The sequence below is a fragment of the Bos taurus genome, chromosome 19 (assembly GCF_002263795.3).
Source record: "Bos taurus isolate L1 Dominette 01449 registration number 42190680 breed Hereford chromosome 19, ARS-UCD2.0, whole genome shotgun sequence".
Classification (NCBI taxonomy): Eukaryota; Metazoa; Chordata; class Mammalia; order Artiodactyla; family Bovidae; genus Bos; species Bos taurus.
This window is the reverse complement of record NC_037346.1, coordinates 52,566,356-52,592,221: the sequence shown is the minus strand read 5'-3', so window position 1 is coordinate 52,592,221 and position 25,866 is coordinate 52,566,356. Positions and strand designations below refer to the sequence as shown.

At 50.7% G+C, this 25,866-nt stretch overlaps 1 protein-coding gene across 7 annotated transcripts in view; it reads right to left on the bottom strand.

The window, feature by feature from the left end:
• Window positions 1–25,866, bottom strand: part of TBC1D16 (TBC1 domain family member 16) — an 88,911-nt gene that overhangs the window by 41,177 nt on the left and 21,868 nt on the right. For all 7 annotated transcript variants that reach the window (XM_005221202.5, XM_005221204.5, XM_024979973.2 and 4 more), the window contains one exon: window positions 24,573–25,170. In XM_005221202.5, coding sequence (XP_005221259.1) covers window positions 24,573–25,170 — 598 coding nt within the window. The remainder of the gene's footprint in view (window positions 1–24,572; window positions 25,171–25,866) is intronic.

The following is a 25,866-nucleotide window of genomic DNA, read 5'->3' as shown; positions in this document are numbered from 1 at the left end:
TTCAGTCACTTCAGTCCTGTCTGACTCTTTGCAGCCCTGTGGACTGTAGCACGAAAGGCTCTTCTGTCTGTGGGATTCTCCAGGCAAGAATACTGGAGTGGGTTGCCATGCCCTCCTCCAGGGGATCTTCCTGACCCAAGGATCAAACCCAGGTCTCCTGCATTGCAGGCGGATTATTTACTGCTGAGCCACTGGAGAAGCCCATTAATTGGCTATACGCTGATATAAAATTAAAAGTTAAAATATATATAAAAAATTGTTAAATTATTATTTTAAAAACCAAGAAACCAAATTTTACAGTGTGTCTGCAACTCTGTAAATTAACTTAAGCATCAGAAACCAACAAAAAAATAATCGCAAGGCTAGAGGAAGTACACTAAAATGCTGACAATGGCTGTGTTGGCTGTAGGTAGGATTTCACCCCCTTGTTTTATCTTTTTCCTATTTTCCAAAATTTCTTTAGTAAGCAGGTATTACTTTTATAATTAAAAAAGAAAACACCCTCCAAATCATTAAGAAACATCAAAGGTAAAAAAAAAAACCCAACTAAACAAACAAAAGGCAAAAATAAAAATTGCCCCAAGCAATCAACCCATGGTTTCAACAGGCAGATGAATCAAGTGGGTCAAATAAGCACAGCAGAGTCAGCACGGGAACGGTAACAGAACACGAAGGCCCTGACCCACCCCCGCTCTCTGCCAGTCTCCGGGGGTCCCTGGATTTCTCTGGCTTCAGACACCAGCACCCACGCTGGGCCTCCCAGGGACTAAAATAGGGGCTGTCATGTGATCCCACACTATTGGTTTCCCAGGGCTGCTGTAACAAACCACCGTGAACTGGAAGCCTTAAAATATCAGAATCTCTTTTCTCACAGTCCTGGAGGCCAGAATTCCAAAATCAAGGTGTCCACAGGGCCGTGGTCCCTCTGAAGGCTTCAGGATGGAATCCTGCTCACCTCTCTCAGCTTCTGGTGGCTCCAAAAACCCTTCCCATTCTTTGATTTGCAGCTGCATCACTGTCATCTCTGGCTCCACGTCACACGGCCTCTGCCCCCTGTCTGGGTGTTCTTTTCTATCTTTTATAAGGACACATATTGGGATGTAGGGCTCACCCTAATCCAGTATGATCTCATCCTGATTCTTGCCTTAATTTTACCTGCAAAGACCCTTCCCAATAAGGGTCTACTCTGAGCTTCTGGGGAAACATGAATTTGGGGGACACCGTTTAACCCAGCACACACACGGTTCCCAGTAACTGAAGGCATATTGAACTCATTTCCACAACTGAGAAGCTGGATAGTACATGGGAGGCAGGATAGCCACTCCAAGGCCAGGCGGATTCTTGGTATGCCTCCTGCCCTGCCTGGTCCTGGGGTGCTTGGCCCTCATTCTTGGGGGCACAGCTCCTGGGCACGTGGACCAGGACATCTCAGGTTCCTTCCCTCCCTCCACCCTCGAGGAAACAGAGGCCCCGTGCCCTGAGACCCTGGCGTTGAGTCAGGCCCGAGGAGTAAAGCGTCAGCGGCCAGGACCCCCCGTCTTGTGGCCACCATTATTCACTGGTCTCCATTTGCTTCTCAGACATGCATTTCCCATCGTAAACTGTGCTAAATGCTATTTAGTAGCTAATTAACTTTCTGTGTGAAGACCTCTCTAATTGCGCGCTCTCCCCGCTCTGCTGGGGTCCTCGGGGGACACAGAGCTGTCCTAGGGCATTTGTTCTGCTGTTCCTACCTCGCGGGCACAACTTCCCGCCCGGCAACAAACTGCCAATCAAGGCAGCAGAGGTCAAGGGGGACCAAATTAGGAGCCCTCCGCTGCTGCCAAACTTGCTTGGTGAAGCTTAATTTAAATAGAAAGCAAAAAGGTGATGAAAAATAATTTTCCCCAATGAAACTCTTTGCCAGGCAGCAGAAGGGGTACCCTCCTCTGCTCTCTGGAATGGCTAGTTTCTTCTTTGAAACGTTCAGACTGGAACGTGTTTATATTTTGACTGCATTGGCATCTGCCATCCATCAAACGGAGAGATAATCAGAAAATAAAAGCTTTTGATTAGCACTTGCATAAATCACCGCAGTGCCAATTACTGCACAGTCCCAATGCAGGGGGTGGGGTGCGGGGAGGCAGCAATGATGCCGTTGGGTTTGCCCCCACCCACTTCAGGTCCAAAGTCATCACTAGCTTTGTACATGGGTCTCAGACCTTGTACTTCGAGGACACGTTGTGCATGCGCTCCACATTGCAAGGGTACGTTCGTGTCTTGAATGTGAGATCTCTGATCGTCCTCCCAGATGGACGTCCAGCCCAAGCAGATGTTTTTGATCGTCACAAATACACAGAGTTTCGAATCAGAGCTAAAGAGCAGGCCCCTCGGCTCCAAGTTCTCAACACCACTCCGTGGCTTCACAGCCCCCAGGACATTTTCCAGAGCCTCTGCCAGCAGGACATCCTCACTCTGAGGTCTGTGTCAGAGGACAAAGGCTGTCCCTGCCACCTGAGAAAGCAGGGCTCCGGGTGGCAACTCCTGTTTTGAAGGATGAGGATGTCCCCCATCCCCCATTCCTTGCATCTTACAAAAGGGCGGGTCCCCTCCAGCAAGTCAGTGGGTTTAAACTCAGCATCCCAGGTGAGTTTCCCATTCACAAGGAATGGCTCAGCAAACCTGACCCTGCAAGAGGCTGTGACTGAGCCCTGTGTCCTGCATCCTCAGTGGGACACATCACCCTTGTTAGATCAGTGAGAAGGTTTGGTTCAGTGAGAAGCCTATAGCCAGCCCAGTGTCCGATGCCCTTCCTGGGCAGGCTGGGCAGGATTGGGTCAGGGGATGTCCAGGCAGAGCCTGGGCTGCCTTTGTCATGACCACTGGGAGGAGCTGGATTTGAGGTCTCCAGCCAGGAGCAGGATTGCAGGCTCCACCCAACCAGGAGGGAATTGTCCAGAACATCTTGGTCTGGGTGTGGTGACGAACAAGCATTTCTTTAAGCATGGTTATTTTAAAAACAGAACAAACAGGTGCAGGCATGTGCCCGGTGACCAGGGGCCATCACTCTCTCAGAGGGTGGAGGCTAGGGCCGGGAGTGTCCCTGAGAAGTTCTTTCCCCCAGTTTTGTGGTTGTGGCCTCACTCCACAGGGAGAGCTTTGGGCACTGCTGCAAGCCACTTCTCAGGAGAAAGGATGTAAAGTAGGAATAGGAGATTTGGGTTCAGAGGGGTTTGGGGACTCTTTCAACTTTGGCTGGCTTACAGGTGGGTGAGGGATTTTCCTTTGGGGAGCTTTCAGTATGGAGCAAACACACGTGTTTGGAGGCCCACTTGTCTGGAGCTCTCCGAGGGTCTTGAATGTTATGTCTGTATGAGATCTAGGAGGCATCCAGTCCTTCCTCAGTACCTGTGGGAGTGGGCTCCAGGGCCACCGAGGATACCAAAATCCGAGGATGCTCAAGTCCCGTGTATAAAATGGCAAGTATTTGCATATAACCTATGCACTTCCTCCCAGATACGTTATTTATTTCTTTATATTGAAGTATAGGTGATTAACAATGTTGTGTTATTTTCATATGTATAGGAAAATGGTTCAGTTATATTCATACGTGTGTATCTGTGCTAAGTTGCTTCAGTTGTGTCCAACTCTTTGTGACCTTATGGATCCCAGCCCACCAGGCTCCTCTGTCCATAGGATTCTCCAGGCAAGAATACTGGAGTGGGTTGCCATTCCCTTCTCCAGGGGATCTTCCCAACTCAGGGATCGAACCTGTGTCTCTTATACCTCCAGAATTAGCAGGTGGGTTCTTTACCACTAGGGCCACCTGGGAGGCCCTATATACTTAAATATATATACATGCATGCATGCATACATATATCTAGATCCTTTTCCCATTGTAGGTTATTGCAAGAGGCTGAATATAGCACAGGTCCCTGAGCTATACAGTATGTCCTTGTTGCTTATTTTATATACAGTAGTGTATATCTGTTAATCTCAAACTTTTAATTTATCCCTCCTTTCTTTTCACCTTTGGTAACTGTAAGTTTGTTTCCTACATCTGTGAGTCTATTTCAGTTTTGTAAATAAATTCATTTGTATCATTTTTAAGATTCCACATATATGTGATATCACATGATATTTGCCTTTCTTTATCTGACTGACTTCACTTAGTATGATAATCTCTGGGTCCATCCATGTTGCTGCAAATGGCATTATTTTATTCTTTTTATGGCTGAGTAATACTCCTCTGTATATATACCACATCTTCTTTATGGACACTTGGGTTGCTTCCATTCTTGGCTATTGTAAATAGTGCTGCCATGAACACTGGGGTGTATGTATCCTCCCATAAACTTTAAATCATGACTTATAATATCTAAATGACTTATAATATCTAGTTTAATGGCAAGGCTACAATGTCAATGCCACGTAAATAATTGCTGTGTGCGCTCAATCAGTCGTGTCTGACTCTTTGCAACCCCATGGACAGTGGCCTTCCAGGTTCCTCTGACCATGGGGTTTTTCAGGCAAGAATTGGGTTGCCATTTTCTCCTCCAGGGGATTTTTCTGATCCAGGAATCCAATCCGTGTCTCCTGCATCGGTAGACTAATTCTTTACCACTGGGCCACCTGGGAAGCCCAACTAATTGCTCACATGTGGCAAATTCAAGTTCTGCTTTTGGGGACTTTCTGGAAATTTTTTTCTCAAGCTTTTTCAGTCTGAGGTTGGTTGATCAGCAGATGCTGAACTGGTGGATATAAAGGGCTGACTCTATCTCAAGTTTGGAAAAACCAGCCCGGCAATTCTGAAAGTGATTTTTTTCAAAAAAAAGGGAAAACTAAACATACAGAGGAGAATGAGAGGTCATTGAATATTTCCTTCTGACTCCAGCAAAATACGCTCCAGTTCTTCTCCCTGAAACCATGTGCGTATGTGTGTGGGGTGTGTGGTGTATGTATGTGTGTTTGTATATACGTGGTATGTCTGTATACATGTGACTATGTGTGTGTGAATGTGTGTTTTAAGTCAGGATCCCTGTTACCATCCAGGCCGAGCTCAACCTTCAGTTATGAAAGGACAAGAGCTTCTCCTGTGGGGCTCCAGCCCCAGGTGTTGGGATTAGGAAAGAGAGGGGAAAGGTATTATGCAAGCCCAGAAATCACAGTGTTTATTTACTTTGAACGTTTTCCCTGACACCTACCAGGGAGGTGCTGGCCTGGCCACCAGCCCTGGGCTCCTTGGCAAGTGGATGTCCGCCTAGTCTTTCATGTTCTTTCCAAAGTCACAAAACAAAACACTACCACCCGAGAAGTCACACCAGTCAGCCGGCCCCTCTCCCAGCTTCAGCAACGGCTGTGGCCAGTTTGTGCAAACTGGAAATAGTTTTTCTTTGTCAACTACAGAGAGCTGTGTGTTAAATCCAAACCATACACCGTCAGCTACCAAGGGGTGCAGCGGGCACCACCCGATGGGGCTCCCCAGGTCTGCTCAATCATTAGACGGTGGTGGGAAGTCAGACATGCACAGCTCGCCTGCTCCCGGCTCCACCAGCTGGGGCTGTTCCCCTGTGTTCCGAACCAAGAGTTCTGTCAGCACATGCCAGCAACTCAACACACCCATTCCACTGCAAAGAGGACAAGCCCCAAACCACTGACTTTAGGGATGAAGAGAGCTTTTCTGGAAGGTTTTATGCATGGACTGTTGGTCCTTTAATCATTAATCAGCCATGAAGCAAAACTTAGTGGTCCCTGCTTGCTTTGTCAGTTAAAACCTCTCGGTATCAAAGCTCAGTTCAGCCAAGCACCATGAAGTGTGCCCTGGCCAGTCCCGTGGAAAAGCCCAGTCATAGCCATGCCTCCCCTCCTGCCAGGCTTGGTGGTGTCACCACATCCTAGCCCACACCTGCCCCCAGGCTGGGCCCTTTCTGGGGACCTGGTACCCTCAGTTCCACCAAGGAAAAGTCTTTCAGTCAATAAGAGAGAAAAAGGTTTCCCCAAAGGACATTTCTTTAAAAATGAGGGAAAATGCATAGGGATGAGTGGAGATGTTTTCCGCCCATTACACGAACGCCAGCTCTGGGTGAAAGCAGTGTGAGCAGCCAGGGAGTGGTGAACTGCAATCTCGCTCACAGGTGGGACTGAAGGTGGCCCCAAGGGCAGCCCAAACGTGGGGGACCATTAAGACCCCTCACAAGCAGCACTGCTTTCCCCTGATGAAGACGTGCTGTGAGCAAGGAGTGAATTTTGCCCTATAAACAATCGAAGTAGAGTCCTCAGAGCTGGGGGCTACTGCTCTGGATGCGGTTAAACACCCAAAGCCTTTTAACCAGGTCCCCATCATCTCCATTGGTGTGGCCTTGTGCAGGTGACCCTTTGGCTTTGAGCTTTGTTTGGATGACAGAGGTGCTTCCAAAATAAATGTGGTGCTGGGTGTTCTCAAGGATGAAAAGACATGGTTTTTTGCCTGTTGCAGAGTAAGTCTGAATGAGTCCAGCTATCTTCACCTCTCTCCTCTCCTCGCCAGGGCTAAGGGCCTGTGCAGAGTTCAGGATTGTTTTAAAGGCTTATCCCCAGGTAGGCGGGGCTGTTCTCATCCTGGGCAGACTGGCAAGTCTGCACAGGTACCGTCTGCATGTGGCCCTGTCCCGGCAGAGGTGAAGGGTGCTGAGTCATCAGGGCTCAGACTCTGCCTAGGCCATCCTGTGAGCGATGACCCCAGGCATGGGCCCCAGGGCAGCCTGGAGGTCCTGACCTGTGCCATTAGGGACGTTGGCCATTTGGGCCAAGTTCATGCTGCGCTTTGGCTGAGCACTTGCCAAACTCGAAGGTCACTCCATGTATTAGCTGTTTCTGGAGGTCTGGACTTTGTGTATGGTTCCTCTGAGAAGGCAGGCATGCATTCTGGGCAGTCCAGTCGGCATTGGGCTGGGGACCTGTCCCAACAGGTACGCCACCTCCTGCTACTTGGCCCCAGGGCAAGAAGGAGTGGACTATGGGCTTCTATAGTAGCTGGCCCGCAGGGCCCAGGAGGCTAAAGGGAGGCAGGGAGAGGAAAGCAGGCCGGCTTTACTAGCCCAGTTCCCACAAGCCAGGCCCGCCTCCCCAGTGACCCTTGCTCATTTTGCCTGTGACCTGAGCTGCCTTTTGCTTTGCTGCAGGCTGGGAGGACTCCAGAAGCTTCATTAATAGAAAAACCAGTGCTTTTGTTATAAGAAAGTAATATTAGTCGCTCAGTCATGTCCGATTCTTTTCAAACACATGGATGGTAGCCCTCCAGGTTCCTCTGTTCATGGAATTTTCCAGGCAAGAATACTGGAGTGGATAGCCATTCCCTTCTCCAGGGGATCTTCCCAATCCAGGGATTGAATGCAAGTCTCCTGAATTGCAGGCAGATTCTTTACTGTCTGAGCTACCAGGGAAGCCCAAGAGGAGGGGTATAAACACTGGCCCTGGCCAATCTCACCACAGGTTACTGGTAGAGATTCCTGGGGGCAGGCAGGGGGACCCTCATGGCTGGCATGCCCTGTTAGTCCCTCCCTGATGCCCCCTCCTGGATTCCCAGTGTCAATTCCCATCCTCTGGGGGTGGGGGGTGTGTGCCAGGGACTCTGGGTCCTGTTTAGGTACCCTCCCTTCGGTGCCAGGCACTCAGAAGGGTGTGTTCATTTTCCCAGTTCCCAGAAGACAACAGGGAGAGTCTAGTTTTCTAAGTTCTGGAAAAGGCTGGGGCAGCAGTATCTCCTGATCTGACCTTGACAAGCCTCCCAGAGCTTCCTCCAATTTTCCCCGCCCACCGGAGTCTCTGAAGAACCTGCTTTCAGGGCCTAAAACTGGATTTGATTTTCAATCACCTTAGATCTGGGTTGAACAAGCCATGTTGAGAGCAGGCGTAGGTCCCTGTTACAGGGAGGTGTGTGTGGTGATCAGCCTCAGGCCCTGTTCACCAGAAGGAGACCAGGCGGTGGGAGCCCAGGCCACAGTTAGCCCCCTGGCCTTGGTGCCACGGGTAGCTTTGCTGGCCTTTCCTTCCAAACCAGACAGAGGTGCATGGTTGCTGCACCACAGCTGGTGCAGAGGTGCCCGCAGCCAGCAGTCCCGGGCCATAGCAGTGTGACTGGAGTTCCAGACGAATGTTGGGATAAGGAACAATCAACATAGCCTTATAGCTAATCTGAAAAAGTAGGTTCTCAAAAGTCATGGAAGATGTGTGTAAATAACTCTTTGAGTCCCTGCTTTCAATTCCTTGGGGTACCACTCCTTTATATCTAACACATCTGTATTAACTACATATTATTTATATAAAAACCATTAACTTTTTTTTTTTTTTAAAGAGAGAGTGTCCAACAAAGTAAATCCCAAACAAGACCACCCTTGAGACTCAGCTGGGCTGTGGTAGGGGTCAGCATGTCCACAGAGGCAGTGAGAAGGACAGTAAGCAGTCTGCATCCCGGGATGACTGCTGCCTGGCATCCCAGGTCTAATGTCCGCCATGTGTCTCTGATTTGGGGCCAGAGGCCAAGTCTGTCTAGCCATCTGGTCTCTGGGGAGGCGGTGGATAGCACAAGGCTGGGGGTGGTGTGGGGCACCATGCTGGCAACTCTCCACCTATCAGACCCCCAAGAGAGGAGACGGAAAGTCGGCGGGGAGATGGAGGCCAGCTGAAAATAGAGACGGGACCCAGGAAAGGCGTGTCTGGCAGCCCCACAGCCGAGGGAGTCTGGCTTGGGCCGGAGCTTGTGTCCGCCTCCCCAGCAGCACACATCCAGGCAGCCCCTCGGGAACAGGCGGTGAGAAGGGAGCAGGGACAGGTGAGCAACAAAGGGCAGATGGAACTTCCTCTCTGGGCGGGAGGCGGGGCGGGCTCAGCGGGCAGGGCACACCCCTGGCTGATCTGGGGGAAGCCTGCCATCTGCTGGGCACACACAGAGCCCTCCTCAGCTGAAGTGCCACCTCCAGGAAAATGGAGTTTCAAGGGAGGGTGTATGCCAGCCTCGTGTTCCACAGGGAAGAAGCAGGGCCATGATGCCCAGACAGATTTGATGCTGGGGCCGGGGGAAACTGGCCGCCGCTCCCAGAGAGCTGGGCCCCGGTGAACCTCGGCACCCCACGTCCACGCCCGCCGCGGGAGCAGCCTCCTCTGCACGTCAGTCCCGTGGACCCGACAAAGACGGCTCTCTACAGCCCCTCGTGCTCTGCGGGGGCACACAATGAGTCCTTTCACCCCCGGTGGGTCTGGTGGAGCGTGGCCACCTCCCCAGGGGGTGTCCGGCCGGGCAGCGGGCCCTGCTACTTCATGCTCGCGGTTTGGAAGCTCAAGGCACTGTCACTTTCAACTATCATCAGGGAAACTTTGGAGCTTGACATCCGTGTTGGTCACGTCGGTCTTACCCCGAATGTGGAAGCCTGTGAGCCTGTGCCTGGTCAGGCTCTCCCAGAAAGGAGAACTGTGACCCCATTTAAGTCGTGGCCGTTGTGCCCATGAGCACGCGGAGCGCGGGGAGCATGCAGAGAGCCCGCTGTCACTCGACACCCTTCCCGGCAGCCCGCCAGGCTCGGAGAGAGACCGTAGCTACCAAAAATAATCCTCCCAGTGTTTAAATATTTACAGAAGCAAGACAGATCCTGATGTCTTACCATCTACAGGGTCCGGCCCTAACTGCCAGCCCTGGGGCTCCAGGAAGAGGCCACATCTATGCCCTTTTGCTGGGTCCCAGGTCTCCTTCCCTCCCTCTCCTTTCCAGACGTGTGCAGGTCTCCCTTTCTGTGACCCATGAGACAGCCACCCTCCCTCCTTCCAGAAAATTTCCACCTCTGGCTTCCTAGCCCCATGTTACCCCAACCCTGGCAAGCACCCTTTGCTGGCCCCAAAGCCTCTCAGGAAAGCACCTTCCCAACTTTAGAGGATTTGCGCCCCATCTTGGAAACCATCAAATAAAATGTAACAGAAGAGGCATGTGGCTATCTAAACCTGAAGGTTCATCTCCATACCTCCTCCTGGGGACCTCCAGGGCACTTAGGAGCCACTCACCTGTGATGGTCTAGTGGGCAAGGATGGTCACTGTGTGGGGTAAAAGGTGGGGCAATGAGGATGGAGACGTGTGAGGGCACAGAGCTGGGCAGAGCTGGGAGGGGGCCAGGGGCTCGGCTCCAGGGTGGCCACACTTAGGGATCATCTGTGTCACTGCCTGCCGCTAAGGAAGGTCGGGAATGTACTTGAGGCCACCTGCTGGCACCAGAGTTCAGGCCTGCTTCCACTGGCCCATGACTTTCAAAGGGCAGGCGTTTCTGCGATGACCAGTGTGGCTGGGCTTCGGCTGTTAGATCGTCAGGGAAACCATACTCTCAGGTTCCCAAAACAGATTTCCCGAAGCAAGGAAGCACATTCTGGATATGGTGGAGGGGCCACCAGGAGCCCTTTCTCTCCACCACACCACAGGCATTTAGGGAACATTGGTTGAATTGAACGGAAAATCCAAGTAAAAATGCTTTGTTTACTTTGCTGGGAATGAACGTTAAGGCAAACAGCAGAGGATACAGGAACGTTCCCATCAAATGACAAAGGTCATTGGTCACCTCCCTCTTGCTTTGGGGGAGGATTTCATCAGGTATTGGGTTACGTTGCAACAGCCAAGTTGAGGGGGGGTTCCCCAAAGACAGAGGATGGCTCACCCGGGAGACACTGCCATGTCATTATTCTGTGACCTTATGCTCAAAGCTCTCAGAAGCTCACGTGGGCCCTGCAGAGGCCCTGCCAGGGCTGCTGATGCAAGAGCCGGGGCCCCCAGGGCCTCTGGCTTCCTGCTCCCATGCGGGGCTCTGTGCAGTCAGAGCAACACAGCCCCCTGGAGAGCATCCCCACTACCCCCTGCAACAAATCAGTGAGGGTTGCATCAAGGACCCCCAGAGGGGCTGTGGTGGTTTGTGAGCTGAGGGGGAAAGGCTGACAACTGTTTCATTTCCTTGTCCTTCAACAGTCATCCTGCACTGGGACTGTCAATTCCCTCGGGAGTGTGGCCTCCCCTGGAGGCTGAACTTCTTTCTTTTCACTTCGGGAGGGTTGATGCACTTATTTCCTCCCTGTCCTGACAGATTTAATAGAAAGAGGCCGGCTTTCTAGAGAGCTGACAGTCCTTGAGAGGACAGTCAACAATATCATGATTTCAAGGTCGACCCACGCAAGGGCTCCACAAGGTACCTGTCTTTTTGGAATCTTGCTTCCTTGGGTAACACTGGTGACTTCCAGAATCTCTGCTCCAAGTCAGGGAGGGGCTAGAGCTACAGAACCTTCCCCAAGCAGGGGCAACAGGTCATTCATCAGACCTCCCCCTAGAAGCTGCCCAGCCATCAAGGACAAAGGAAGAGGGCTAGCCAGAGAACACTAGGAAAAAAAAAAAAAAGACAAAAACCAATAAAACCATATCAGGACACCAACCAGTAGAGGTTAGAGCTGGCCAACTCCATGGTCCTGTGCCACACGTGGCATCAAGCACTTGAAATGTGGCAAATTAAAACTGAGATGTGGTGGCTTAGAGGTAAAGAATCTGCCTACCAATGCAGGAGACACAGGTTCGATCCCTGATCCAGGAAGATCACACATGCTGAGGAGCAACTGAGCCCATGTGCCACAGCTACTGAGCCTGTTCTCTAGAGCCTGGGAGCCACAATTACTGAGCCCATGTGCTGCAGTGACGTAAGTCCGTGCACCTAGATCCCATGCTCCACAAGAGAAGCCAACACAATGAGAAGCCCGCACACTGCAGCTAGAGAGTAGCCCCTGCTCTCCGCATCTAGAGAACAGCCCATGTAGCAACGCAGCTAAAAGTACATTTTAAAAAAGCAAAACAAAACTGAGATGTGCTCTAGGGTTAAAGTTCACACGAGATTCCCTAAGACTAGGTACAAAGATAGAATACTGAACATCTTCCATCAACTTTTAATACTGATCACACGTTGAAATGGTAATATTTGGGGTATACTGGGTAATTATTCAAATTGATTTTACATATATTTTTTTTTACTCATTAAAATTCAGCTATTAGATACACACATTTATGCTCGACTGATTTTTGGCAAAAGTGCAAAAGCAATTCCATGGAGGAAGGTACCCCGTTTCAATGATTCTGGGGCAACAAAACATTCCCAGGCTGAAAGATAAACCTTGCCCTAAATTTCATTCCTTATACTGAAATTAACTCCACATGAGTCATGGACTTGAATGTAGAATGAAAATGACCAAAGTTTTAGAAAATGATAGGAGATCATCTTTAGGATTCAGGACTAGGCCAAGAGTTCTTAGACTTGACAACAAAAGCAAGAGTCACAAGAGGAAAAATTGATAAATTGGGTGTCATCAGAATTAAAATATTTTACCCTGTGAAAGATTCTGCTAGGAGGATGAAACGATAACTTCAGAGATACACTTGTGCATCACATATCTGACAAAAGACTAGTATGTAGAAAATAAGAACTCTCAAACATATAACAGTTAAAAAGAAAGATTGTGTGTCCTGTGTGCTTAGTCACTCAGTCATATCCTACTTTTTGCAACCCCATGGACTGTAGCCTGTCAGGCTCCTCTGTCCATGGGGATTCTCCAGGCAAGAATACTGAAGTGGATAACCATGCCCTCCTCCAGGGGACCTTCCCAACCCAGGAATTGAACCCAGGTCTCCTGCACTGCAGGCAGATTCTTTACCATCTGAGCCACCAGGACAGACCACCAGGAAACCCCACCAGGAAGATCAGAATATAGGCAAAAGACATGAAGAGACATTTCACCAAAGACAATAAGAAGATGGCAGAGAAACACATGTAAAAATGCTCAACTAATCATTAGGGAAATGCAAAAGAAGACGGCAGAGAAACACATGTAAAAATGCTCAACTAATCATTAGGGAAATGCAAATTAAACCACAGTGGGACACCACACACATACCAAAATGGCCAAAATACAAAACAGTCAGTCAGTCAGTCAGTCAGTGCAGTCACTCAGTCGTGCCTGACTCTTTGCTACCCCACGGACTGCAGTGTGCCAGGCCTCCCTGTCCATCACCAACTCCCAGAGTTTACTCAAACTCATGTCCATTGAGTCGGTGATTCCATCTAACCATCTCACCCTCTGTCGTGTCATCCCCTTCTCCTCCCTCCCGCCTTCAATTTTTCCCAGCATCAGGGTCTTTTCAAATGAGTCAGTTCTTCACATCAGGTGGCCAAAGTATTGGAGTTTCAGCTTCAGCATCCGTCCTTCCAATGAATATTCAGGACTGATTTCCTTTAGCATGGACTGGTTGGATCTCCTTGGATTGAACACACCAAATGCTGGCAAGGATTCAAAGAAACTATACCACTCACCTATATTGCTGGTGAAAATATAAGATGGCACAGCTACTCTGGAAAAAAATTTGGGCAATTTCTTTAAGACAAAACATGCAACCATCATACATATGACCTCGCAATTACACTCTTGGGAATTTCTCCCAGAAAAATGAAAACTACATTCAGACAAAAACCCATATAGAAAGGTTCACAACAGTTTTATTCATAAATGCCCCAAACTGGAAACAACCCATTAATGTCCTTCCTTCAAAGGGTGGATACTTAAACAAACTGGTTCATGAACACCTTGGAATACTACTTAGCAATAAAAAGGAAAGCACTACAAATACACACAGTGTCTTGGATGGGGCTCAAGGGAGTTATGCTGAGTGAAAAAGGCCCATCTCAAGGTGACAGAGCATGTGGTATCACTTATATGGAAGTCTTCTAGAGACAGAGAATATAGTGGTGGCTGCAACTATGAGGGGGAGCGTATGGCAGCCAGGCAGCGATGGAACTGTTCTGTACCTTGATTGTGGTGGTGGTTACACAAAGCTACACGTGGGGCACAATTGCACGGGATTCTATATGCAGGTACACACAAATGGAGTTTGAAAGACCAGCAAGATCTGTGCGTTGTACCCAACTTCATTTCCCGGTCTGGAATGTGTATCATGGTTTAACACAGGATAGTGCAATCAGGGGAGGGTGAGTGAAGGATGCATGGGACTTCCCTGTACATAGTTTGCAACTTCCTGTGACTCTATAGTTATTTCAAGATGGAATTTTTTAAAAGCAAGACTACTAGAAAATTTTAAATCACATATGTGGCTCACTACATTTCTACTGAGCAGTGCTGGCTTAGACCAGGAGTCAGCACATAATGGCCTGCTATCTGTACAATCCATGAGCTAAGAGTTTTTTAATAGCCTATTTTTAAGGAGTACGTCAAGGCTGTATACTGTCACCCTGCTTATTTAACTTATATGCAGAGTACATCATGAGAAACGCTGGGCTGGAAGAAGCACAAGCTGGAATCAAGACTGCCAGGAGAAATATCAATAACCTCACATATGCAGATGACACCACCCTTATGGCAGAAAGTGAAGAGGAACTAAAAAGCCTCTTGATAAAATTGAAAGAGGAGAGTGAAAAAGTTGGCTTAAAGCTCAACATTCAGAAAACGAAGATCATGGCATCTGGTCCCATCACTTCATGGCAAATAGATGGGGAAACAGTGGAAACAGTGTCAGACTTTATTTTGGGGGGCTCCAAAATCACTGCAGATGGTGACTGCAGCCATGAAATTAAAAGACGCTTTCTCCTTGGAAGGAAAGTTATGACCAACCTAGATAGCATATTCAAAAGCAGAGACATTACTTTGCCAACAAAGGTCCGTCTAGTCAAGGCTATGGTTTTTCCAGTGGTCATGTATGGATGTGAGAGTCGGACTGTGAAGAAAGCTGAGCACCGAAGAACTGATGCTTTTGAACTGTGGTGTTGGAGAAGACTCTTGAGAGTCCCTTGGACTGCAAGGAGATCCAACCAGTCCATTCTGAAGGAGATCAGCCCTGGGATTTCTTTGGAAGGAATGATGCTAAAGCTGAAACTCCAGTACTTTGGCCACCTCATGCGAAGAGTTGACTCACTGGAAAAGACTCTGATGGTGGGAGGGATTGGGGGCAGGAGGAAAAGGGGACGACAGAGGATAAGATGGCTGGGTGGCATCACCGACTTGATGGACGTGGGTCTGAGTGAACTCCGGGAGTTGGTGATGGACAGGGAGGCCTGGTGTGCTGCGATTCATGGGGTCCCAAAGAGTCGGACATGACTGAGCGACTGAACTGAACTGAAGAGCAGTTTTAGATTTACAAAATAACTGAGCAGAAGGAACAAAGAGTTCCTAGATACCTTTCTGCTCACACAGATGTTCCCCTAACATCTTGCATTAGTGTGATACATTTGTTATGATCGATGAACAATATCAATACATTATTATTAACTAAAGCCCATAGTTTACATTGTGGTTCATTCTTGATGCTGTACATTCTATATTGTTATTGTTGTTTAGTCACTAAGTTGTGTCCAACTCTTTTGTGACCCCATGAATTGTAGCTGGCCAGGCTTCTTTGCCCATGGGATTTCTCAGGCAAGAATTCTGGAGTGGGTTGCCGTTTCCTTCTCCAGGGGATGTTCCCAACCCAGGGATCGAACCTGTGTCTCCTGCATTGCAGGTGGATTCTTTACTGCTGAGCCACAAGAGAAGCCCTGTACATTCTTTAGATTTTAACAAATGTATAAGGACATGTATCAGCATCACAGCATCATCCAGAAAAGTTTCACTTACCTAAAAATCCTCTGTGCTCTATCCAACCCTAATGCCTGGCAACCACTGATCTTTTTTTAGTGTATCCATAGCTTTGACTCTTCCAGAAAGTCATATAGTTGGAATCACACAGTCTGTAGCCTTTTCAGATTGGCTTCTCTCACTTAGCAACATGCATTTAAGTTTCCTCCATGTCTTTTTCTGTCTTGATAGCTCATTTCTTTTTAGTGCTGAATAGAATTCCATTATCTAGATAGACCAGTCTATCTGTCCCTTAACCTATGGAAGAATGAACATCTTGGCTGCTTCCAAGTTTTGGCATTTATGAAGGAAACTGCTACAAACATCCATGTGCAGGTTTTTGTGAGAAGAATGGGTTTGAACATTTTTCAGTGTTGAAAAGGACAAAAGGAGGGAACTATTTCATGACACATGAAAATTATATGAAATACAAGGAATCCATAAATCAAGTTTTACTGGAACCAAGCCATACCCAATCACTTTCATATTGCTAGTGGCTGTTTTCTATGGACAGAGTTAAGAAGCTACACAGAGGCTGTGCCATTCAAAAAACCAAAAATACTCACTACATGGCCCTTTATAGAGAAGATCTGTCAACTTTTCAGATGGACAATTACAATCCCCATCTTCAAAAGGCCAGAGAGAAGTAAACCAAAATGATAATAGTAATGCTGGAAGGACTGATGGCCATAAATATTTTCTTTATGCCTTTCCTCCCAAATTTCTAAAATGGACATATATTACTTATGTCACAAGTAGATTTCCACAGCATCTTTGCTCCAGCCCCACAAGCCTCTGACGGGGGTGGGGTTCCAAACAGACCCAAGGGGCCAATAGGACTAGGCCGGAGGGGTGACTCATGTGCCAAGTGATGATGGAAACAGGGCTGGATTTTGTTTTGCTTTTCTGTTTTTAACATCATAGCTGGTACCTCAGCTAGGAGCCTCACTCTGTGACCCTGTGCCTCAACCTTCTCTACAATGGGAGAAGAACACCCTAACCTTGGGCATTGTTTCAAGGGTTAAACAGTCAGTGCCCACAAAGCCCAAGATGGATTGAATAGGGTCTCCCCAGATTCATCTCTCAATGTGACCCTATTTGGAAACAAATTACAGATGTAATTAGTTAAAGATCACAAGATGAGCTCATCCTGGATTGAGAGTGGGCCCTAAATCCAAGGACTGGTGTCCTCCCAAGAAGAGAAACCACGTGACAATGGAGGCAGAGATTGGAGGGGTGTGGCCACGAGGGACAGCTGGAGCCCCAGGAGCTGGCAGGGGCAGGAAGGACCTCTTTGGACCTTCAAACACCTTGATTTCGGACTTCCAGCCTCCAAAACCGTGAGAATCTCTTTCTGATTTTCTAAGTCAACGGGTTTACAGTCCTTCCTTACAGCAGCCCCAAGAAACTAACACAAACCTCTTAGGTTCGGGCTGGCACTCTGATAGGTGCCATAAAAATGCCACTTTTATTTTTAGCGTCCTGGTAAATGACTGCCATTTGCCTACTCTGTGCTGAGCCTTTGGAGCTCCTTTTACTCATCACCTTTGTGTTCACAGTGGCCCCACCGCACAGATGAGGAAACTGAGACAGAGAGATTAAAACACCTTGACAAGCTCCTGCCCCGGGGATCACACAGGGCTTGGTTTACATTTGACGGCAGACCTGGCCCAGCCCAGATGGCCTGCCCCTTCCCTCCCCAGGCAGCATGTCTGAGCCAAACAGCCACCCTGAGTCTCACATCAAATGACTGGGCACCGTCGAGACCCAGCCTGAATTCCCTGGCAGCCCCTCCGAGCTCCTGGAGCCAGTGGCAGCTGGCCGCCAGTGCGCTTCCAGAGCTGCAGGGTAGATGCTGAAGGGCCATCCTCCGCCCTAGGCAGCGCCTGGCTTCCCTGCCTGGCAGTGAGGCTCCCAGGCTGGTCCAAGGGCTCAGTCCCACCAGCTGCCCTTCTTGAATAGGCTTCCTTTGGACCCCTGCTATCGGCCAGCCCCAGGCATGGAGCAGGGCAGTGGTGAGTGACTGCCACCTTGGCTGGGGGGCCGCACATGGAGCAGGGATGTGGGTGCAGGGGGGCGGTGTGGAGGGAGAGATGCCGCACAGAGCCTGCCGAGTGCTACAGAAACATAAGACAAGATTAGTCTTAACGACGCACAGAACAGATTGCAGGGTGTCGGGAGATGGGATGTTTTAAAGAAATAAATCTCAGCTCCCGGTTACAGAAGCACAAACAAACCCAAACAACAGATCTTTGGAAGCTGCCAGCTTCTCGGCTGCCAGGCTGCTGCTGGGGGCCCCCAGGGGGTGAGGGTGGGTGTTCCAGGAGCATCGTCAGGGCATCTGGGGCACCTGGGCTGGCCCAGTACTGAGCTAGCCCAGAGATATTTTCCGGAAATTTGGGGGGTGTGCCCCCCAGCACCTGGCCATCCCTCTTCTCACCAACTCTTGGCCATTCTACCTCTTAAATCTCTCCAGGACCCACATTCATGCTCTCCAGCCATTACCCTCCTCTCCTGGATGGCACAGCCCCGGAACCTTCCCTCACCCCATCCCCAGTCCCACTGCTGCTGGAATGGCCTCTGAGGACATCCACTGGCCCAGCCACTGGCCCTTCTCTGTTGCTCCCCCTCTTCATCTCTTTAGGGTCCCATCCTTCTGGCCCCTCCTCCTCTTCTTCCTTCATCTCCCACCTCTGGGAGAGGGTTCTTATTTGCTTTAGCTGTTCTGGGTGGGAAGGGGTAAAAAGTGTCTTCCTTGTTTATATCACCCCTCACACCCTGCAGTTTCTACTCTTGCAGGCTTGCCCGCCTGCCCCGAGATGGTTGGACAGAAAAGGAACGACAAGGCTATTTATGAAAACCGCCCAAAGCAACTAAGAATCACATGGCATTGCACAGCTTGCCCCCTCACCAGGCTTTGGGTGTCCAGCATGACCCTCTCTGGGTCCCTCCTGGAAGCCCCACAATCAGTGACAGAACCTGGCCCTGGCCCACCCTGCTCAGAGGCTTCAGGTCCTTCTGAGGCTGGATTCTCCCCAGAGCAGGGTAGGAGAAGCAGGGCCAGTTACACCAGCGACATCGAGACGGTATGAATAATTCAGCCTTTACGGCTGATACCCTGGTGTCACAGAGCCTTTTCCTCCTAAAGGCAAAAAGCACTTAAGATGTCATTTATTTCAGCCTGGCTCCCTCTGCGGGGTGGGCGCCGTCATGCTGTCGCAGTCACTGCCCTCGGGGCTGGCTCCATCGTTACCCTCCCTCCTCACTGGCTTCTGCTTGTGACCCCTCCTACCATCCACCCCCTAGGAAACCAGCCCCTGGGTCGGGGGCGGGGACACCTGTTCACTTTTCTGGCCTTTTCCCCTTTCTCTCTCTCGACAGAGCACTCTGAGGGGCTCCTCTTTGCAAGGAGGGTGACTCCCACCCTCCAGAAGCACAGTTTCTTCTGGGCCTGCACTGTCCAACATGGAAGCCCTCACCACCTGTGGCTACTGGACTTTAAATTCATTAAAGATGAAAACACTAAAAATCCAGTTGCTCGGTTTCCAGAGCCACATTTCCAGGAGTCCACAGCCACATGTGGCCAGTGGTTACCGCACTGGACAGCGTTCATCACCATGGAAAGTCCTATAGGACGGCGCTGGTCCAGAAAACGGTAAAGCTCAAGGAAAAGCAACAGCAGGAGGCAGCATATGTTAAATGCCACATAAACAAGATGCCTGGGGAAAGTGGCAGGAGCTCTGGGGAACAAGCTGGGGTCATGGAGGAGACCACAGTCTGGCTGGCGTTTCACCAGGGGAGGGGAGCACATTCCAGCTGGAGGGAGGCTGTGGAAGGGTGAGGCTGTGGGGGACAGCTGGCTGAACCACAGCAAGCATGGGAAAAGGGGAGAGGAGACGTCGGCAGGAAGGTGAGCATCCAAGTAGGACCCCGGGGATAGGCAGCTGTCATCCCCGCATGGCTGCACCTGACTCTCCCGGACCCGTGTCTGCACTGGCTGGACCACCGCCCCAATGATGCCAAGGTGAGAGCCTTGAAGTGGCAAGGCCACCCAGCTCATTCTGTAACCTGAACACCACCCTTCACTCGGCACACATTTACCCTGGGGGTGGGGGCGAGCATCAGCTTCATGGGGAGGACCTCACGGGGTCCTAGGGGGCCTTCTTATTAACAAGCAAGCAAGACAGCAGACGGGGGTGAGCTAGTCTGAGCTATGCAGCGGCTATGAGCTCTGTGATCTATTTTTTAATATATTTATTTATCTGACTGCATCAGGTCTTCGTTGCAGCACACGGGATCTTTGATCTTCGGTGTGTAGGTTCTTTAGTTGGGGCACGTGGGATATTTTAATTGCGGCATGCAAACTCTTAGCTGCAGCACCCAACCAGGGATCCAACCCACATCCCCTACGTTGGAAGGTGGATTCTTAACCGCTGGACCACCAGGGAAGTCCCTGGCTATCTAGTTTTAAAACTTGTTTTCATCATATGATTAATATAGTCACACACTAACATTTTTGAAACTTGAGAAAGAAAAAAATGACTCACGGTGTTCACATGTGTCACTTAAATTTATCTCAATCAATATCAGGTAAATTAAAAATTCAGCTTGTCAGTCACACTAGCCACCTTTCACGTATTCCCCAGGTAAGCAAGGCAGTGGCGTTATCGCGATGGCACAGATCAGGAAAGTTCTAGTAGGCGGCGCTGCTTGGATGGCCTCATTCATTCATCAGGCCTTCCCATGGATTTCAGTCAAAATGTGTACATTATTTGCTACCTGCTTTGTTACTGAAACACCATTAATTTCCACACTGATGTATAACCTTTACTAATACTGCACAATCTTCTGTCTGGCAGTACTAAGGTTCTGCACCTTTGGGGCCAGAAGTGCCTCCTCCTCAGGTAAATGAACACCCATGAGCACACATACAGGAAGTGGTGAAAGACCTCAGGGGGCTCACAGGCCCCCAATAAAACCCCTTAACCTGGATGATGAACAGTAATGGATGCATCTCTTTCTGTAGATTCGTCCCTTTTCCCCTCCATTATAAAGAAGAGCAAGACGGATATCTTCATGCAAATATACTTTATTTCTGTAATTTAGATTGGTTCTTGGGATGAGTTCCAGAAGACACCTTTTGATTTAAGGAGTGGGAGCTGTGTTATCAGTTCATAAATGTCACCACATACTTCCCCAGGTGGGGGGCAGTTGAGATGCCACGTAGGGGTCCACATGGGGGTCCTGTTATACAACATCCTCATCCAACTAGCCCTAGAGACTGGACCAGGTACCTCTCAGGACATAAACGAATGACGGGCTGGCCACTGATCTTGTCTGGTGGTTATTCTCACCTTCATCCCGACCCAAAGCCTTGACTTCTGACAGTATGGAAGGCATGGGACTGAGACAGCCAGAGACCCTAAACCCTGCTTGTAGAAGTCAGTCCTCAGTGGGAGGAGGGTCCATGATGGCAAGTCAGTCACATAGCCTTCCTTGTCCACCCACTTCCCAACAGTCTTTGGACACTCACGTGGTCAAGAATTTCCGGCCATCACTATGCTGGGGTGGCTATGGCAGGTGGCCTCATCTACGGATGAGGCTGTGCCTGGCTAAACCCCACAGGTAGCACACAAGTGGACACTGTCATTCTAACCACTCGACCCTTCCGTAAACTATTTGCCACATCACAAAATGTTTAAGGGACTCTCAGATGGGGGGCTGCTCCTCCCACCCTTGCCCAGCCACACGCTCAGTCTCCACATGTAGTTCTTAAGTTCTGCCACTAGAGGGATCCCGTGAGCCAGCCTGTCTGCTCCCCCGAGGGGAGCCAATTCCCAGTTAAATGAAGAGCCTCTGCCCCTGGAGCCACTACCAACACGTTCAAGTCCTCAAAGACAAGCTCCCTGTAGGGAGTCTGGTCCAGCAGAAGCTGGTGCTCCAGGACCTCACTCCGGATGTCCTCTCTACAAGGCCCATGCCTCTCTGTGTTCCTTGAACTGTAGCCTGCCAGGTTCCTTTGTCCATGGAATTCTCCAGGCCAGAATACTGGAGTGGGTAGCCTTTCCCTTCTCCAGGGGCTTTCCCAGCCCAGGGATCAAACCCAGGTCTCCTGCAATGCAGGCACATTCTTTACCAAGGGAAAGCTACAAGGGAAGCCCAAGGATACTGGAGTGGGTAGCCTATCCCTTCTCCAGTGGACCTTCCTGACCCAGGAATTGAACCGTGGTCTCCTGCATTGCAGGCAGATTCATTACCACTTGAGCTATGAGGGAAGCTCCCCTTATCACAACAGTGGTTCTCAAGCGCGGTAGCACTTTGGAGACCCTTGGAGAGGGTCTCCAAACCCTGCCCATGCCCAGGCACCACCCCAGTCATTCTGGTTCAATCAGTCTGGGTGGGCCTGGGAATCAGGGACCTTCAAAGCTGCTGGGCTTTGAATGGGGCATTCTCATTTTTCGCTGGGCTGGGAAGCCTTGCTCTATAGCACCCTGTGCTACTGACCATTTAGTCCAGATTTCAGGCCCATCACTGGGTGGGAGCTGTAGGGCGGTGGGGGGCAGGAGGGAGCGGAGACACTCCAGCTTTGCTTTCAGGTCTCGAATGTGGTGGAGAGAGAAAATCACAACTCAACTCCAGGAGCAAAGAAGCAGGAGCAGCCAGGCAGAAAATGCAGAGTCCAGGGCCACCCAGTCCCTCTTGAAATCCACAGTTGCTTTTTTATTTTTTTTAAACTTTCAGCAACCTGTCAAGCGTGGCTGGGTCAGGAACTAGGGTGCCTCCATGTAATACCTCTCACATTGCATCTCAAAAACAGTCTGTTTTCACATCAGCCCCTGACTGAAGCACACGCTCCCAGGAGGCAGGGAGGGGGACCTCGTTCATGGCCATCCTGCCCCAGCCCAAAGCCTTGGCGGAACTGGACAGACTGAGCCAGAAAAGCAAGCAATATGGAATTGTTGAGGCTCCACAGTGAGGGAGGGATCTCCCTCACGACACTACAGTCTTCCTTCCCAGCATGCCCTGCAGCTCTAAGCAGAAACATGAACCTTAAGCTAAATTGGGTGGAACAGGGGTCTGGAAGATGTAACTTGGGTTTCCAAAGCATGACCACAGAAAGGACTCATGACGGGACAGCCAAACTCCCACACCTGACAAATGGCACCCAGCTTCAGGTTAGGAGTCTGCACGCGGTACAGGATAATGTTCCCAAATCCAACAGGAGGTGAAAATTGCTGGGAGTATTAGCCAGTCATAAAAATGAATGGAGTCCTGACACGCTTGGATGCACCTTGAGAACATTATGCTCAGTGAAAGGAGGCAGACACGAAAGGACACAAGTTGCATGATCCCATTGACGTGAAATGTTCAGAACAGGCAATCCATAGAGACAGAAAGTGGCTGAGAAGGGCTGATGAGGAGTAACTGGCAGCGTGGCACCACCAGGGGGAGCTCTGACAGAGCCCTACTGGCAGCGGGACTCAGGCAGGGCTTCAAATTTCCTTCTGAGCCTGGTTCCCTAGTGGGAAACGGGCACACGGCTCAGGGAATCTCATGGGGCACTGGAGTCCTTGGCTGCAGCTGACTGACCGCTCCCTTACATGGCACACTTCAGTATGCGAGAAGAATGTTATCAGTTCACCCTTGGGCTTTAATGGACCACATCTTACTGGGGAAGAAAACAGGAAAGAATTCGTCTCAAATTCCTTCCCTCTGAAACCAGCAAAGCGCTCCACATTCCTCCATCCTGTTCCTTTTCTCACATCAGTTCCTGTGACCTTATTGCTCTAGGTCCGTTGTAAACCCAGCAGGGTTCAAATCTGGCTCAGCTCCTGAACTGGCTGGGTGACCTCCAGCAAGTTCCTTAACCTCTCTGAGCCTTACTTCTCCCTTCGACACACAGAAGGTGATGTGAGCACCTACGTCACAGGGTTTGGGGTTCTTGTGAGCCTAAAAAGAATTAATCCATGGCCCACAAGCCCTGCACCCAGGCAAAACCCAGACATCCACACTGATCACATGCCCAGCTCACATCATGAGCTCAAGAATTACATGCTGACTAACGTCAGTACTTACTGTCATCACCATCATTAGCCTGGAAATTAATGAGAACAAGGACCACAGCCAAGCATGAGAAGGGGCTGCAGAAGTCTCATGCTTGCCCATCCCACGCCTGCCCCGGCTGCTCTGAGTTAGCCCAAGCCTGTGGTTCGTGAGCCTTGTGCGCGCCCACCTCTGGGAGGCCCCGAGGCCCCCTAACAACGACACCATATGACATTATGATAACCCTCCCCCTTCAGGCAACATCTCACTGCTGCTCCTCCCAGCCCCCGTGTGTGTGGCAAGTAAAGTGAGCCCGCTAATGTGCCCAGGCATCTGGTTCCCCTGGGCTCTCAGCTGTACAGTAAACGCTGCCAACTTCCCCCTGGGGCTGCGTTCCAGCCTCTTATAGCTTGAGGGTGTGAGAAGTAGAAAGGCTAAGGGCCCCTCTGGCGGGCCAGGCTCCGAGCCTGGCTTGGCCCCAGGCAGAGCACAGAGCCTGGCTGGGGACCAGGCCTCCCCCACAAGCCTTCTGCCGCCACCCTGGCCTGCCTGGGTTTGCCTGACGGACCATCTCAGTCCCTCCAGTGATGAGCATAGAAGACGCCAGGACGCTGAGGCCTGGTCCTGGGGGGTCTGGACTGGGGTACGGGGCTGGTCAGACTTGGCTGGGAAGGTTTAGTCCTAGGGAAGGGGAGAGAAGGAAGAGGGAAGTCCCAGCCCCCCAGCCCAGGCTGTGTGTCCTTCACAACCCCCTGGGGTGGCATGAAGTGAAGGCACTCTGGCACCCATGGGATGGCATGCAGGTGTCCTCCACACTCAGTGAGCAGAGCGGGGACACAGGCCCTTGCTCTCAGCCCCAGAGACGCAGGGGGCAGTGGGGAACTCACCCGCTCTCGCTCTCCAGGAACACGGAGCTGCTGCTCTCCGCAAGGGCGGTGCTGATAGGTGAGAGGCAGAAGGGCGAAGAGAAGGCCTCTGAGTCCGAGTCGAAGGAACTGGCCCTGCTCACACCCTCAGCCGACAGCTCCAAGGAACCCTCCTCTTCGCCCACCTCGGGCTGGGGCTCCCGGCCTTCTTCCGTCCCGTCTTGCGAACTGACTGCTGACAAGATTCCTGAGTCGCTGTGGGCCGGTGGCAAGGCCGGGAGGGGGCCGTCTGTCCCCAAGCCCGGGGCCAGCTTCTCCCCGTCCTCGGGCGAAGGGCTCACACACTCGGTGTCTCGAATGCTCTGGGCCACCACCAGGATGTCCTCGTCTCTGGGGATCAGGGTGGACCTGGGCTCCGTGGGGGATGGCTGGTGGGGGGCCCCTGAGCTCTGGGCACGCCGGCCCCGAGGGCGGGGTGCCTTGCGCACGGGGGAACTCTCGGGGGTGATATAGCGCAGCGCCTCCTCGTCCTGCTTCTGGATCCGGGAGTTGGGGACCCACGCGAGGATGAGAGTGGCCCCCAGCAGTTCATCCTTCTCCATGTACAAGCACAGGTAGCCTATGAGGGGTCAGGAGCACAGACGGTTAGGGAGGGCCATGTACCAAGTGCCTCTAGCTGGTTTCTTCCCGAAACCACACCTGGGCGAGTAAAACTGTGGGGTTGTGCAGCCCAGCCCTAAGAAAACACACCTGAGGGATACAGCTGAACTCAGGATGAATGAGAGCTGTGGGCGTTTTCTAAGCACACACACTAAGCAGATCCGGGGGGGCAAGCCCTCAAGCAGCAGTCTGTCCTGTGCCTTCCCTCCTCCTCTTGTTCAGAGCCCCACCCTGTCCATGGCTCTGGGGGCCCCAGGGCTCCCTTGCCTCCATCAGCCTCCCGGTCCAGATGAGCCCAGGTGGCTGGGGAGGCGCCCAGGGACCCAGAAATACCACCAGCTTCATTGCAATCTTAGGAGGGACCCGGGCTGCAGACTTTATTGCTATGTCACACAAAAGATAAATCCAAGATGAGTAGCATTTGGGCCTTTCCCTGTCGGCTGAGGCTTCTCAGCATCTCTTCTTTAACACTGCTTTTTGGAAGGAGGGCCATCTTCAATGTCATGTCCTGGATTGCTGACAAAGAAGAGAAGAGCAGTTCTCTGAGGCCAGCAGCACATGGGTGGGCTCTTAGGGCCCCTGAATGCTCAGTCTGGGAGGAAGTTGGTCTTTCCTCCTGAGACACCTGCCATTTTGGGATGTCCTGACTCTTAGG